General features: G+C 39.7%; 1 protein-coding gene across 1 annotated transcript in view; it reads left to right on the forward strand.

Annotated features, from left to right (window-relative positions):
* LOC116296718 (uncharacterized) overlaps window positions 1-13,557 on the forward strand; it is a 24,401-nt gene continuing 10,844 nt past the window's right edge. The window contains exons 1-16 of the mRNA XM_089036448.1: window positions 1-416; window positions 1,176-1,462; window positions 2,481-2,616; window positions 3,004-3,302; window positions 3,438-3,573; window positions 4,492-4,790; window positions 5,269-5,407; window positions 6,362-6,772; window positions 7,479-7,604; window positions 8,280-8,690; window positions 9,241-9,518; window positions 9,947-10,073; window positions 10,656-10,886; window positions 11,487-11,780; window positions 12,240-12,344; window positions 12,918-13,550. Of these exons, the coding sequence (XP_088892574.1) occupies window positions 167-416; window positions 1,176-1,462; window positions 2,481-2,616; window positions 3,004-3,302; window positions 3,438-3,573; window positions 4,492-4,790; window positions 5,269-5,407; window positions 6,362-6,772; window positions 7,479-7,604; window positions 8,280-8,690; window positions 9,241-9,518; window positions 9,947-10,073; window positions 10,656-10,886; window positions 11,487-11,780; window positions 12,240-12,344; window positions 12,918-13,550 (4,162 nt within the window). The 5' untranslated portion in view covers window positions 1-166. The remainder of the gene's footprint in view (window positions 417-1,175; window positions 1,463-2,480; window positions 2,617-3,003; window positions 3,303-3,437; window positions 3,574-4,491; window positions 4,791-5,268; window positions 5,408-6,361; window positions 6,773-7,478; window positions 7,605-8,279; window positions 8,691-9,240; window positions 9,519-9,946; window positions 10,074-10,655; window positions 10,887-11,486; window positions 11,781-12,239; window positions 12,345-12,917; window positions 13,551-13,557) is intronic.

Below are 13,557 nucleotides of genomic sequence, written 5' to 3' on the forward strand. Positions count from 1 at the left end.
TTGACTTTGTAAAACATATACGCGTTTTGACAACCTGTGCTTTAGTTTAGAAGTCAATATTCATACTCCTAATATCTGATTCATTCAAGGTGAAACTCGAAACATCACAAGTGTCAGCACATTTCTCTTTAGCATCCAAAACTTAGCAAACAAGCTTCCTTTCAAGATGAAGATCAATGACTCACACACCGAACAAGCACTCTACAACGATAACAGCAAAGGACCTGTCTTTAGCCCGGATCTTCAGATTGGCTTCGAAGAAAATCTTAAAGTTCAACGGTACAGTACATCCATAGGTTTGGGCACGTCATACGAGCTACCACAGGGATTTGAACGAGGATCTCGCGAGACGCAAAACCTACTAACAGGCTCACCAGAGTTTTCAGTGGACGATATTGAAGTATTCTATTATGATGGTAGGTTATTGCATGGGTATAGGGTCTAGACTTTGGTTGGGTTGCCTCCACAGGTATCCCAGTTAATAATTTGAGTCCATAGGCATGAGGCAAGTACGACGATGAATATGTACATGAAAATCCTGACATAAGACTGGTCTTTGCAATCAAAAGGGGATATATCGAACCTGTTCAGTTGTATTCATCATGTAGCCTTTAGAAAAAAAATGGTCCGAAAATGGAGTAAACACTTAACATTTTACCAAATTTAACTGTTATTTTACTACTTATAGAAAATTATGACAAAATATATATGTCTTGTGTGTTTGAATAGAGGATATTACATGGAGATACGAAATTTATCTTCGAGTGTTGAAAAGATCTCTCACGAGTGAGCGTAGCGAAAGAGTGAGAGATCTTCAACACTCGAAGATAAATTCGTATCTCCAAGCGCCCATGTAATATTTTGTTTATAATATAATTATCCATAAAACCAATTTATTAAGCTTTTTATTATTATAAATAACTAACTAATAGCTTAAATACACAAGAACGATATTTTCACATGTGAAAATAACATGTTATTTTCACATGTGAAAATATCAGTTTTTCTAAAAAGAGAAATATAAGTATTTTATGGATAATTATATGATAATAATAATATTTATTTATATGGCGCAAATTCAACATGGCGTTTTCAAATGCGACTGATTTTAATTTTTAGATTATTAGATATTTTAAAAAAGTCAACATGTTAGTAATACAGAATTGTTTTTGTAGTTCTACACAAAGCAGCGCAGCTCATCAATACAAAGTCTTTCCACAAGAGCCAATTCAGTGCATCAAGTGAAGAAAAACTCTCCAACTTCTCCGCGTCAGAGGCAAAGATGTCGAGGAAAGGATGGTGTTCTTACGACCAATCACAAAACCAATATCTGAAGCTAAATTTCTCTAGAACTGTCCAAATCCGTGAAATAGAGTTTACTGGATCTGCGAAAGATGATGGACAGATCCAGGGATGGTTGACCAGGGTTAATGTGACCAGATGGCCTGCGAACGATTCCATAGTAGGTGACGTTATAGAACGGCAAACTTTGTTTGTACATATTTATTTCAAAAACGTTAGTCAACTGAAAAGCTACAAACCTGACACCGGCAAGGATTATGGGTAGATATATTTTACATGTTTCAACAGCTTGATAACTGTCGATAGACTTGTCTTGAGACGATCTTTTACATGTACAGTTACAGTTCATCTCCTTTACGTATCCTCGAACTGCAGTTTGTTTCAAAAGCTTTACTTGATTCAGTGTTGATTCACTTTTTAATATGCAATAGAGCTCCCGATGACCCGGGGGGGGGGGGGGGGGGACTCCCTTATGAAAGGGGGGGAGGTCCTCGTCGTCCCTTTTAGGGTTTGAAATCAGGATTTTGGTTCCGCTTGGGATGATAACGACGGGAATGCCCACCAACTGAATTTTGTGGTCCCTTTTAGGGTATAAGATCAACAACAGGCTTCTTTAACTCACTATAAACTACAAAAAGGCAAGCGAGTTGTATATGACGACGACGTTGTTTTGAGAAACCAAACAAAAAAATTGCGTTATTGATTGGTCCCTCCTAGGGGTGAAATTTCATCACTGCCACGCCCATTATGCCAAAATACAAGTCCCTTTTAGGGGTCATTTTTGGAATTTCCGACGAGGACCCCCGCCCCCTTTCATAAGGGAGCCCCCCCCCCCCCCCCCCCCCGGGCCCCAGGCCCCCCAAAGCGGTCTCAGCTTTGTAGATTTTTGGTGACTCACTTTATTAAATTAAGTTTATCTTTTCATTAATCTCGTCAATAGGCTATATACATTGTTTTCCCCAGATGTAAGACCACGTGCCATTTCCTTTTAAGGAAAAAAGGAATCTTTCTTTTGGTTTACCAGTAACACTTAAGAAGATACATTATAGCAAAATACCCTGTCAAAAGTGATTATTATAGTTGATAATTCTCATTTTCTACGAATGTCCTCATAATCTTACCGGCCTTTTACATCTAATCGTTATTCATTTTAATTTATTCACCATTTTATCTTGAAGGAACTGGATTTAGGCAACATCTTAGATCCAAATCAAAAAGTCATTAAAAATATTGATATTGAAGCGTCGAGTTTGATGATCGAGGTTCGGAATTGGAAGGAAAGAATTTGTATGCGAATAGAAGTAGTCGATAATGGTATGTGTCTTCTTTTCTCCTTTTCTTGCCAAATGTTTTTTAACATTAAGCTCGATGCAGAGCAAATCTCAAGGTACAGGCCAAGCCGTTGCACTATGACACTTTCACTGGATGACTCCCAGAGGTTGTGGATTTGAAATTTAGTAAATGGGGAATTTGAATATGGCTTCCTCAAGATGTTTTAAAAAGCACTCTATGGTCTCCACGTCTTCCCCCTTCCCCCTAACCCTATCGTACTTCCTTCCCTTTCCTTTTCGTCCATCCCCTACCTCTTTCTCATCTTTCCCCTTCCAGCCTTCCCTTCCTTCGGGGGCTTTACATGTGCGTGCTCTCATGCGAGATACATTAACATTACATCATGAGTAATTTCCACGTTCACTTCTTCAGTTGGAAACAAGCTGGTTGAAAGTTTGCCAGACGAGGCCATGACAGCGTCTTCTTATGCCTGTGAAACACCAGCACATCGAGCTCGTTTCTTGTTCCCTTGGAAAAAATGCATGAATGCATGGTGTGCATCGTCAACTGATACGAACCCTTGGATCCAGATTGATCTGATCCAGCCACAGGTCATAATCTATGTAGGAACACAAGGAGCATATAACAAGGACATCGTGTTGTCATATTCCTTAATGCATACTATGAACGGTACATTGTGGTATAACTATACAGAAAATGGAAGAAAAAAGGTAACCAAATTTATTTCTCCCCGTCCCCATCCCCGTCCCCTTATTCTGATATGATAATTGTTCTTACATAACATTTCTATAGTATATTTATCTTATTATTATATTATAGTCATGTAATTTTTACTTTTGTTATAGATTTTTGCTGGGAATTCATTTGCCTGGAAAGAAGTGAAAAACGCTGTTCTGCACCCCTTTCAAGCTCGATCAGTTCGTCTAGTGCCCTTAAGATGGAAAGGCCTTCCTTGCTTGAGAGTAGAAATTTATACTCAGGGTAAGACGTTAAGGAACAACACAACACAACACAACACAACACAACACAACACAACACAACACAACACAACACAACACAACACAACACAACACAACAACCAACCAACACAAAACACAAACAAACCAACAAAACACAACAACGCCACGACACACCACACCCACACACACAACACAAACACAAACACACACAAACCACACACACCAAACCACACACACAACACAACACAACACAACACACACACCACAACACAAAACAACACAACACAACAAAAACAACAACAACACAACACACACAACACAACACAACACAAACAACACAACACAACACAACACAACACAACACAACACAACACCACAACACATACACGACACATCACACAAACACAACAACACAACACAACACACACAACACACACAACACCACACAACACACACACAACAACACACACACACACAACACACAACAACACCAACACAACACAAACAACACAAACACACCACACCACAACAACACCACACCACCACACCACACCACTACACAACACAACACAACACAACACAACACAACACAACACAACACAACACAACACACCACACCACAACACAACACAACACTACACAACAAACAAAACACAACACAGCACAACACTACACAACACTACACAACACAACACAACACTACACAACACAACACAACACAACACAGCACTACACAACACGACACTACACAACACAACACAACACAACACTACACAACACTACACAACACTACACAACACTACACAACACTACACAACACTGCACAACACAACACAACACAACACAACACAACACAACACAACCCCAACACAACACAACACAACACAAATAATTAAATGAAAAGTTTTAATGCCTTTTTACCCTCTATCTTTTACAACAGTACCTGGATGCCAGTCTGTTAGTTCAGAACTTAAATGGCGTGGATTTACTGCTAGTAGCTATAAGCATGGTCGTGAACCGTTTAATAGTAACTCGAGTGACTCGTCACAGTGTTGGATTCCTGAAGTACCCGAACATTCGTGGCTTCAAATTGACCTGATGAAAAAATACTATGTGTGTGGTATAGAGATCGAAGGAATAAATAACGAAACACAACTCTATCTTACGACTTCATTCCAGCTTGCTATGTCTAATGACTCGAATACGTGGATTGATTACGAAGACCAACTGGGTCGAAAGGTAATTATGAAATAACTGCTATTAAATCTTGCTTTTGGATTGGTTGAAGGTGACGTGCTTCATAAGCAATTCTATATCGCCATTCGTTTGTGTCCAAAACAATGAATATTTAGAATTGTTTTTATTTAAAAAATCAAAACCCTTTCTTGCAGCCCTTTTATTTTATTCATGTCCTTTTATCAAGTAGGTAGCCTGTACTATAATAGACTTCTTTACCTTGGGCATAAAGTTTTCCCATTTCAGACCACGTGTCATTTTCTTGGAAATAAACTTCTTTTTTTGAGTCGTATTAATATTCATGTGTCTTCTCATGCCCAACCGTTAAACAAAGAAACATGACCAACCAACCAACCAACCAACCAACCCAACCAACCCAACCCAACCCAACCCAACCCAACCCAACCCAACCCAACCCAACCCACCCAACCCAACCCAACCCAACCCAACCCAACCCACCATATCTATCATTGCCTCATAGGTATTTGAGGGAAATACTGTCAACCGCAGCACGGTAAAACATTTCCTGTACCCTATCCTAAGGAGAAGATATGTCAGGATATACCCGAAAGCGTTCCTCAACTTGCCCTGCTTGAGAGTCAAGATCTTTGTCTATCCAGGTAATCTCTGTTAAATGTACAGCTATGTTAAAAATGGATTGAGCAATTTTGTAATCCGAATTGAATAGTCACGTGAAAGAATAAAAAGGGATTGGTTTGTATGACTTAAACAACGCCCTGATAAGAAAGATCGCTGCACATGCTTTACTGTCACCATGACAGCATCTTGCCTAAAAACAAACATTTTTATTGGCTGATCGATGATCTCGTGCTGTGTGGATGTCAAAAAAGATCCTCAATGACGTAACGTGCCTTTGTCAGGTGCCTTGCCGTTTCAAAGTCATAAGATATCTACTATAGTACAGATGGAAAAGTATGAGTGAAAAACGATACGGCAAAGTCCTGGTCGTTCCGTAGCCGTTATTACGCGACGTGATTCGATGATTTATATGACGAAAATGAGAAACCATTTTAGTGTTATGGTATGTCGTACCTTTTACGTGACGTAAGTCAGTACCGTATGTTTCCCACTTATACAGAAACCATTTCCGTTTATATATGTAATGTAAGCTGCAATGGTCTTTAGCACGATATAGTGACAGGAAAGAAACAAAGTCATATTTAGGGTGAACAAGGCTGACGCTATTTTCTGATTTGAGGTGAATATGTAAATAGCTACTTTATTTGTCAATAAACTAGAACTAAAACTATATTGGCTAATACATAAATAAGATCTGGGAACAAGAACGTCACACGCACAAAGGAAAACATGATTTCGTATTTCAGAGGAAGTTTTGAGCACCTAATATTTTTTTTGAAAAGCGTACGCTATTTTCTTCGACCTCATTTTCAGTTTTTCCTGTCTTAGCAGCGTTTTTCTTCTATTTAAACGAGTTTAGTCGGTCACTAATACTAAGTTACAATATTTTTCATATTATAGACTAAACGTCATCTACCATTTTGTCGAGTTTAGTCGGTCACTAATACTAAGTTACAATATTTTTCATATTATAGACAAAACGTCATCTACTATTTTGTCAACAAATTCTGGTTCTGAAGGCACCAAAGGCCTCCACTTCTCATATACTCAGACTTACCAAGGACAAACTGTTTCATACGCAGTGACATTATCCACAACATCTTTGACTCGGCAGCATTCATTTTTCCTTCCTACTGGATGGCATCAATTGGTAATCAAATGGAACAAGCGATGGGGGCTTATAGTTGATATAGATAAACAAATATTAACAAAATACAACATACAACGTACTGGACTTTCAGCCAAAAATCATAAAACAGGATTAAGGAAGGTGGTGATCGGAGATATGACGAGCGGAAACGGACAGGAAAACCTGCAGATTAGTGACTTAAAGTACTGGTCAGCCCTGATAAGTTATTCATATGTCTGGTATTTATGGTATACAAGTAAGTAAGGTTCAAACAATCTAGTCTATTATGCACGAATTGTCTCCTTTAGTCAAAGACGTAAGACCACAAGTTTTATTGCCTCATGGAGGGGAGCTGGGGTTCGTTCGTTCGTTCGTTCGTTCGTTAGTTCGTTCGTTCGTTCGTTCGTTCGTTCGTTCGTTCGTTCGTTCCTTATATCCCAGTTTACAATCAAAGTAACTAACTTCTGTGGATTTACCTCTTACTTGAAGAATTGTCCGCATGTGATTGTCACATGTGATTGTCATGTGACTGTCATGTGATTGTCATGTGATTGGCATGTGATTGTCATGTGATTGTCATGTGACTGTCATGTGATTGTCATGTGACTGTCATGTGACTGTCATGTGATTGTCATGTGATTGTCATGTGATTGTCATGTGACTGTCATGTGACTGTCATGTGACTGTCATGTGATTGTCATGTGACTGTCATGTGATTGTCATGTGATTGTCATGTGATTGTCACATGTGGCTGTCATGTGACTGTCATGTGATTGTCATGTGATTGTCATGTGACTGTCATGGGACTGTCATGTGACTGTCATGCGATTGTCATGTGATTGTCATGTGACTGTCATGTGATTGTCATCTGATTGTCATCTGATTATCATGTGATTGCCATGTGATAGCCATGTGATTGTTCTTATTGGTTGTATTTTTACCATGAAGTATTTGCTTGACAGACAAGTGTTCCGTATCCAACTGGGGACTTCAAATTTCAAGTACAAACGAAGGGGATTTCCAATGGCAGCAACTAGGGGCATCGACTCCTACACCTGGAACTGGCAGTATAAATATACTTGCAAATGGTGCGTTATGTAACACATTGCATAAATGAAATCTACCCTTATTTAGTCTTCTAGAGGTACACTTTGTTCATCAGTTCAAAACCAGTGAGGTATACATACATATCTATACAGAATTAAAAAACTGGATTTTCTTACTACTGCCTCCTTAAAAGCCTTTCAAGCCAACAGTGGCTGTTGCTGCGCATGCGCAAAACGCAGTTTGTAATGGAGCATCATATCTTAAATGATGAAGTCCAAGACTGTGTTATCTGCCGAATTCGTACGTTGAAACCCATAAGATAATTGCTTGATGATTGTTATTAAAGGGGGAATAGCACGAAAATCATCCAAATTTCAATTCAGCTGAAACATTACTGGAATAACCCTTAAAGGTCTAAATAATCACTGGTTAAAGATTTTTCCTGATATTCGGATAGGAAGTATTATATTTTTGCGAATTTTTATGGGAGTATGTGACGTCATACACTCAACACTTAACATCGCTCCATACATTTCTTTATAAATAACTTCATGTTTTACTTTAATTCTATTGTACACAAAGGTCGGCTTAGGGACTTAACGTACATAACTTGTGGTTCACAATCATTTTATGGTATCTTTTCTCCAATACTGAACATAAAACTAGAAGATATTTTGATTACAAAATACAAGTTATTCATTAATTTTAACTTTCAGGACAACAAAAATACGAAAACGTTGCTCACCTGAGATCCACCATAAGCCATTCTAAAGATGTCATGTATGCTTGGAGGGCTTTGGATGGCCGTCGATCTAGTTTTTCTACCATCCTAATTGAAGAACCTCAGTGGTGGAACGTAGACTTTGGAAGGAGTGTCTACGTGTTTTCGGTTGAAATCGATGCTGATGTGCTAACTGAAGCCCAAGTTAACATTGAGCTGGATCATCGTGCGTGTGAGACACTGATCCTAAAACTCAGTTTTGGGATGGTAAAGAAAACAAGCTGGTGTCCGAGTGATTCTCACTTTTACAGATACTTCTCGAAAAACTTGAAAATCACGTTTACAAAACTCACACCAACATCTACAAGGCATACGATTTATTTGGATGAAGTAAAGGTGCGATCGGGTAAGTGTACGATTGTTTTAGGAAGTAGTATTTTAATAATATCTAATAAATCACGTTGTGTAATTTTATTTAGTGTTCGTATCCCATGATTACAAAAATTATTATTTATTACTAGATATCTGCCGATATTTTTTATGCAGCAGAATGCGGAACATACGGCACAGAAGGCACAGACGGCACAGACGGCACAGACGGCACAGACGGCACAGACGGCACAGACGGCACAGACGGCACAGACGGCACAGACGGCACAGACGGCACAGCCGGCGCAGCCGGCACAGACGGCACAGACGGCACAGACGGCACAGACGGCACAGACGGCACAGACGGCACAGACGGCACAGACGGCACAGACGGCACAGACGGCACAGACGGCACAGACGAGACACACGGGACAGACGGCACAGACGGCACAGACGGCACAGACAAACGACAGCACATGCGTTTTTGCCGGCGTGCGATTCAAGTACGAAGAGGAGAGTGGTGGTTGACCACTCTTGATGAACAACTGATATCACCTACTGACTTAACATAATATTAATCACTCTAGCAACATCAGCAGGAGCACTGTTTACAGAATCATCATTTCCTCGAGTTCAAGGACACAAGGCATATCTCAGAACTAGAACTATCTTGAACACTAACAGCGTTGGATGCGTATATTTTCAATATGTCATGCAAGGAAAAGAGATGGGAAAACTCTCCGTATACAAGGAAAGTTACGGTGGCAAAGAGAAAACACTGTTGTGGAGGAAGGCAGGGGAAGAAGAGCCTCCCATTAATATCGCCATTGCTCAGTTTCCAGTTCATAGTGAAGAGCCCTTTCAGGTAAAATACCCATTCCTCTTTGGTGTAATATCAGACCACGCGTCATTCTCTTGAGAATAGAGAGAGTAGAGAGAGTAGAGTAGAGAGAGTAGAGTAGAGAGAGTAGAGTAGAGAGTTCTTCCACGCAATAGACCAATAGAGGCTTTGCACCATCACGTGATGCAGCCATGACATGAGGCACAATACTAGCCTTTCTCTACTGGGAACAGCATTTTTTCTCATGTAAACCAGATTAGACCAGAAGCAATTTATTGTTCCTGCCTCTTGTTGTGGCTGCCATCATGTGATGGTGCAAAGCCTCTTTTCATCCTGAATGCCAGACCACGTCTCATTCCCTTTAGTATTATTATTTTTTACACGGGCATGCGCAGACGTATTTTTCTCGTGTCTCTTTTATCATAAATAAAAGTCGTTTCTGTTTACTTTAGATTCTGTTTGAAGGCGTCGTTGGACCTGGGTATTTGTCAGACATAGTTATATTGAATATTCACATTAATTCGTTCCTGCCAAACTGCGTAATAAGACCAAATACAGCATACCTACCTAGAAGAAAAGGTAAAATTATATGTATATTTGACCCTTTGACCCTTTGACCCTTTATAGATATATATGCAAGTATATCAAAAGTATATAAAAAATATGGGTTATCCTCCTTTTTAGAAAGCCCTAGGTGATAGACAGCTCGAAAACAATCTTCAAAAACACTCTTCAAAAACTGCAAACTATGAACAAGTTGGGCAAATTATTCAAACTTTAGTTACACTGAAGAAATAGAAAGCGCGCGCGCGTGCTGTGTGCGGTTATAAAGCACGCGTAGCGGAGTGCCTTCACACAGTACAGCAAGCAAGTTTTTTATTCCTTTAATAAAATACAAATTACAAAAATGCTATAAAATGACCCTTTAAAAAGCCTGAATGAACTATGCTGAAGTAGGTCTTTTATCAGGGACCGACACGTCTAATCATAAACATGAAAAAGTCAGAGAAAACAACTGAATATATCCATAAACATGACTTTTGACTGCAATTTCAAGATATCGAGTTTTTAAACCGCGTTTTCCAGAGCGTTCTAATTAATTCTGATATCAATGGTATCTTCTCAGAATCACTGTTCGGAATTTCTCTTTTCTTTTTCTAGAATTAGTTTCCAGCATTATTGGACACGTGACAACAGTTACGTCATCTCTTGAGGGCTGGTTATCCCATGTGGGATGGGGTGAGCGGTACTGGAGACCATGCTACAGCAGTCAGAAAGATGGATGGAACGCTACTGTGTTTCATACCAACTGCGATAATGTAGGGCCAACCGTTACAGTGGTTAGAGCATTTAATCATGTCTTTGGAGGCTTCACCGATCAGTCCTGGGACAGTAAGTAAAATCGTTTGCATGGGTCTTGCCTCTATTGTCATTCTCGATTGGTTTGTTGGCGTTGAAAATGCATGGGATTAAAGGCCAAAAATAAAAAGGCTTTTAGTATTTTTATACTGCTTCTTCTACATCTGTGCACAGCGAGGAGTAAGGGTAGCATGGGTGGCTTAAGCTGCTAACGCGTCGTCTTTCGCCCCGTAGTTCCAAAGGCTCGGGTCACCTGCAGATGTGTCGTTCTCTCCTATGCCACAAGGATTTCCTCCGAGTTTTTTCTTCAATGAATGTTTTAGAATTATTCTGTTATAAAGACATTCAGTGCATGTAGACAGCCAACAAACCAATGTACCATCTCTTGGCTATAGCTGTTCTATTTCTTTCCATTGTTTTTTCCACAAGGACCATGTTCATAGTTCGTTTCAGCCTTTTTTCCTTTCTTCTTTGACTCTGAGCACTTTTAAGCCATACATCATTGCCAAGATAGACCAGAACTAAACAAAACTAAATCACATAGTTTTTAAAATCACAGCAACTCCCACAATATGTTGTTTCTTGTTTTTGACTTCCTCTGTATGGATAATAGGGTTGATTTATATATTGCAGGTTCTAATGATACCTATAAGAGTAGTACAAAAGCATTCCTCTTCAGCTTCAAGGGTGTTCAAAAGGATTGTCATACACAGTACAAGATACGACATAACTACACTTTTGCACACTTCCTATCGGCAACGCAAGGACCGACTTTTGGAGACTCTGAACTCACTTTAACCCAAAACATGAGGATCGTAAAGGCAAGTCCATTTAAGATGTTTGCCCCTGGGAGTATTAACAACGGTTTACGAATAACAGAAAATGGTACAACGTTTGCTGATGAAGTTGAAGTCCTGCATTTGAAGGGTAAGAAGGCGAGAAGACATACATTCAGTGTCTGTCGGTGCATAATTCTTGGTGCATGAAAAATAAGTTCATGGGTAGGCAACAGGATATAATCTACCCAGGGGGTTGAAAATGCGATTCAAACTCCAAACATTCTCTGTGCTGATCAAAGTCAGGGCATGGCTAGCTCACAGATTAATTGCTGAGAGAGAAAAGCGTCAGAACACGGAGCAAAAACTCGAATCATAAAGGACTGGGACCCAAGCAAGTCTAGTCACATGTAATGTCGAACCCAGAATCACTTGAGACCCCAGAGAGGCGACAGGCGAGAGTACTATTACTGCTACGTCACCCTTGAACCCCCTTCCCCCACCCCCCCTTCCAAAATATATCCGTTACAACGAACTTGCACCATCTCTCTGACTGTTGCACATGTGTTGCGCACCTATTAATCTATTAACCTGACTGTTATTGATTTAGATTCAGCATGTTCAGCAACGTGTGAGTTGTACAACACGTGCGATGAATATACTGGAAAATGTGTATGTGACAAAAGTATACCATGGAATAGAATGTGTGAAAATGGTAAATGAACTCAGTTTTTTGAAAATAGAGACCCAACTGTTGGGTGGATGTGGCTACTGCTAAGGACATTAAGTTAATATAGTCCCTATATGCTTGGGCGTTTTTTCCCATTCCAGACCATGTGTCATTCCCTTGACTATTATTAGTCTTCGTTTTTAAAACAATTGTGTATGAGAAAACAAATGGCCGGCTTACGGATATAACTCAAATAAAGAATCTAATTTTAGAAGCCAAAGGAGAAGCACTAAGGCCCCGTCCACACGTATCCGGAAATTTTGTATCCGCAAATTTTTTTTTGCGGAAACGAAAATGTTCGCGTCCACACGCAGCGTATTCGAATCGTTTTCGAATCGTTTTTTCCACTCTGGAGACCGTTTTCGGATTTGCGGATACAAAAATTTCCGGATACGTGTGGACGGGACCTAATGTTACGCCCAAGGCAAAAAGTGTACTCAACTCGCACGCAATTGCAATGGACTACTTTGATGATACGGCCATCTTGTCAGGGTACAAAACAAAACAAAAATGACGGAATTTTTTTTTTTTTTACTTTCTTTTCTTTCTTTCCCGTAGACAACCAATTATCCCAGCACGTAAAAGACGCAATGTTTTACTGGCCTCTTGACGGTCAAGTTATTGATATGAAGGGACAAGCGTGGTATTCCACACCAGAAAATACAACCAATCATACTGATGGAGTATTATCACGAGGTGTACAGTTACGAGACCCTACTTCACTCATCGACCTAGGCGTAAACAACACATGCTTAGCCTTGATAGATAATTGCACAGATGGCCTGACTATATCTCTTTGGATGATGTATGACAATCAATCTAAGGGTGTCTTGTTTACAAGTGGAGATGAAGGTTATGGCTTGAGCTTGGGTGTTTGTATGGGCGTGGACACTGATGACCTTTGTTTGAATATAACAACACTTCATGTCAAATGTGCTTATAGATTTACTAGCTCCAAATTATACTGGAATCATTATACCATCACACTTAATAACACCTTTGAGGTTCTGGTGTACGTAAATGGACAAGAAGCTATCGTTACACAGAATTGTATCTCGTCCACTGTCACTCGACCAGCCTCGTCGCGAGTTTCTTTGGCGGGGAACGCTAAATTCGACGAGCTGATTGTCTGGTATTCTGTACTCAATGCTTCCAAAGTGAGGGAGAACTACAATTTTTATAACACTAAAGGTAAGAA

Source organism: Actinia tenebrosa, unplaced genomic scaffold (genome assembly GCF_029948245.1).
Source record: "Actinia tenebrosa isolate PJP-AT-01 unplaced genomic scaffold, QUT_ActTen_1.0 PGA_scaffold4__44_contigs__length_22323623, whole genome shotgun sequence".
Classification (NCBI taxonomy): Eukaryota; Metazoa; Cnidaria; class Anthozoa; order Actiniaria; family Actiniidae; genus Actinia; species Actinia tenebrosa.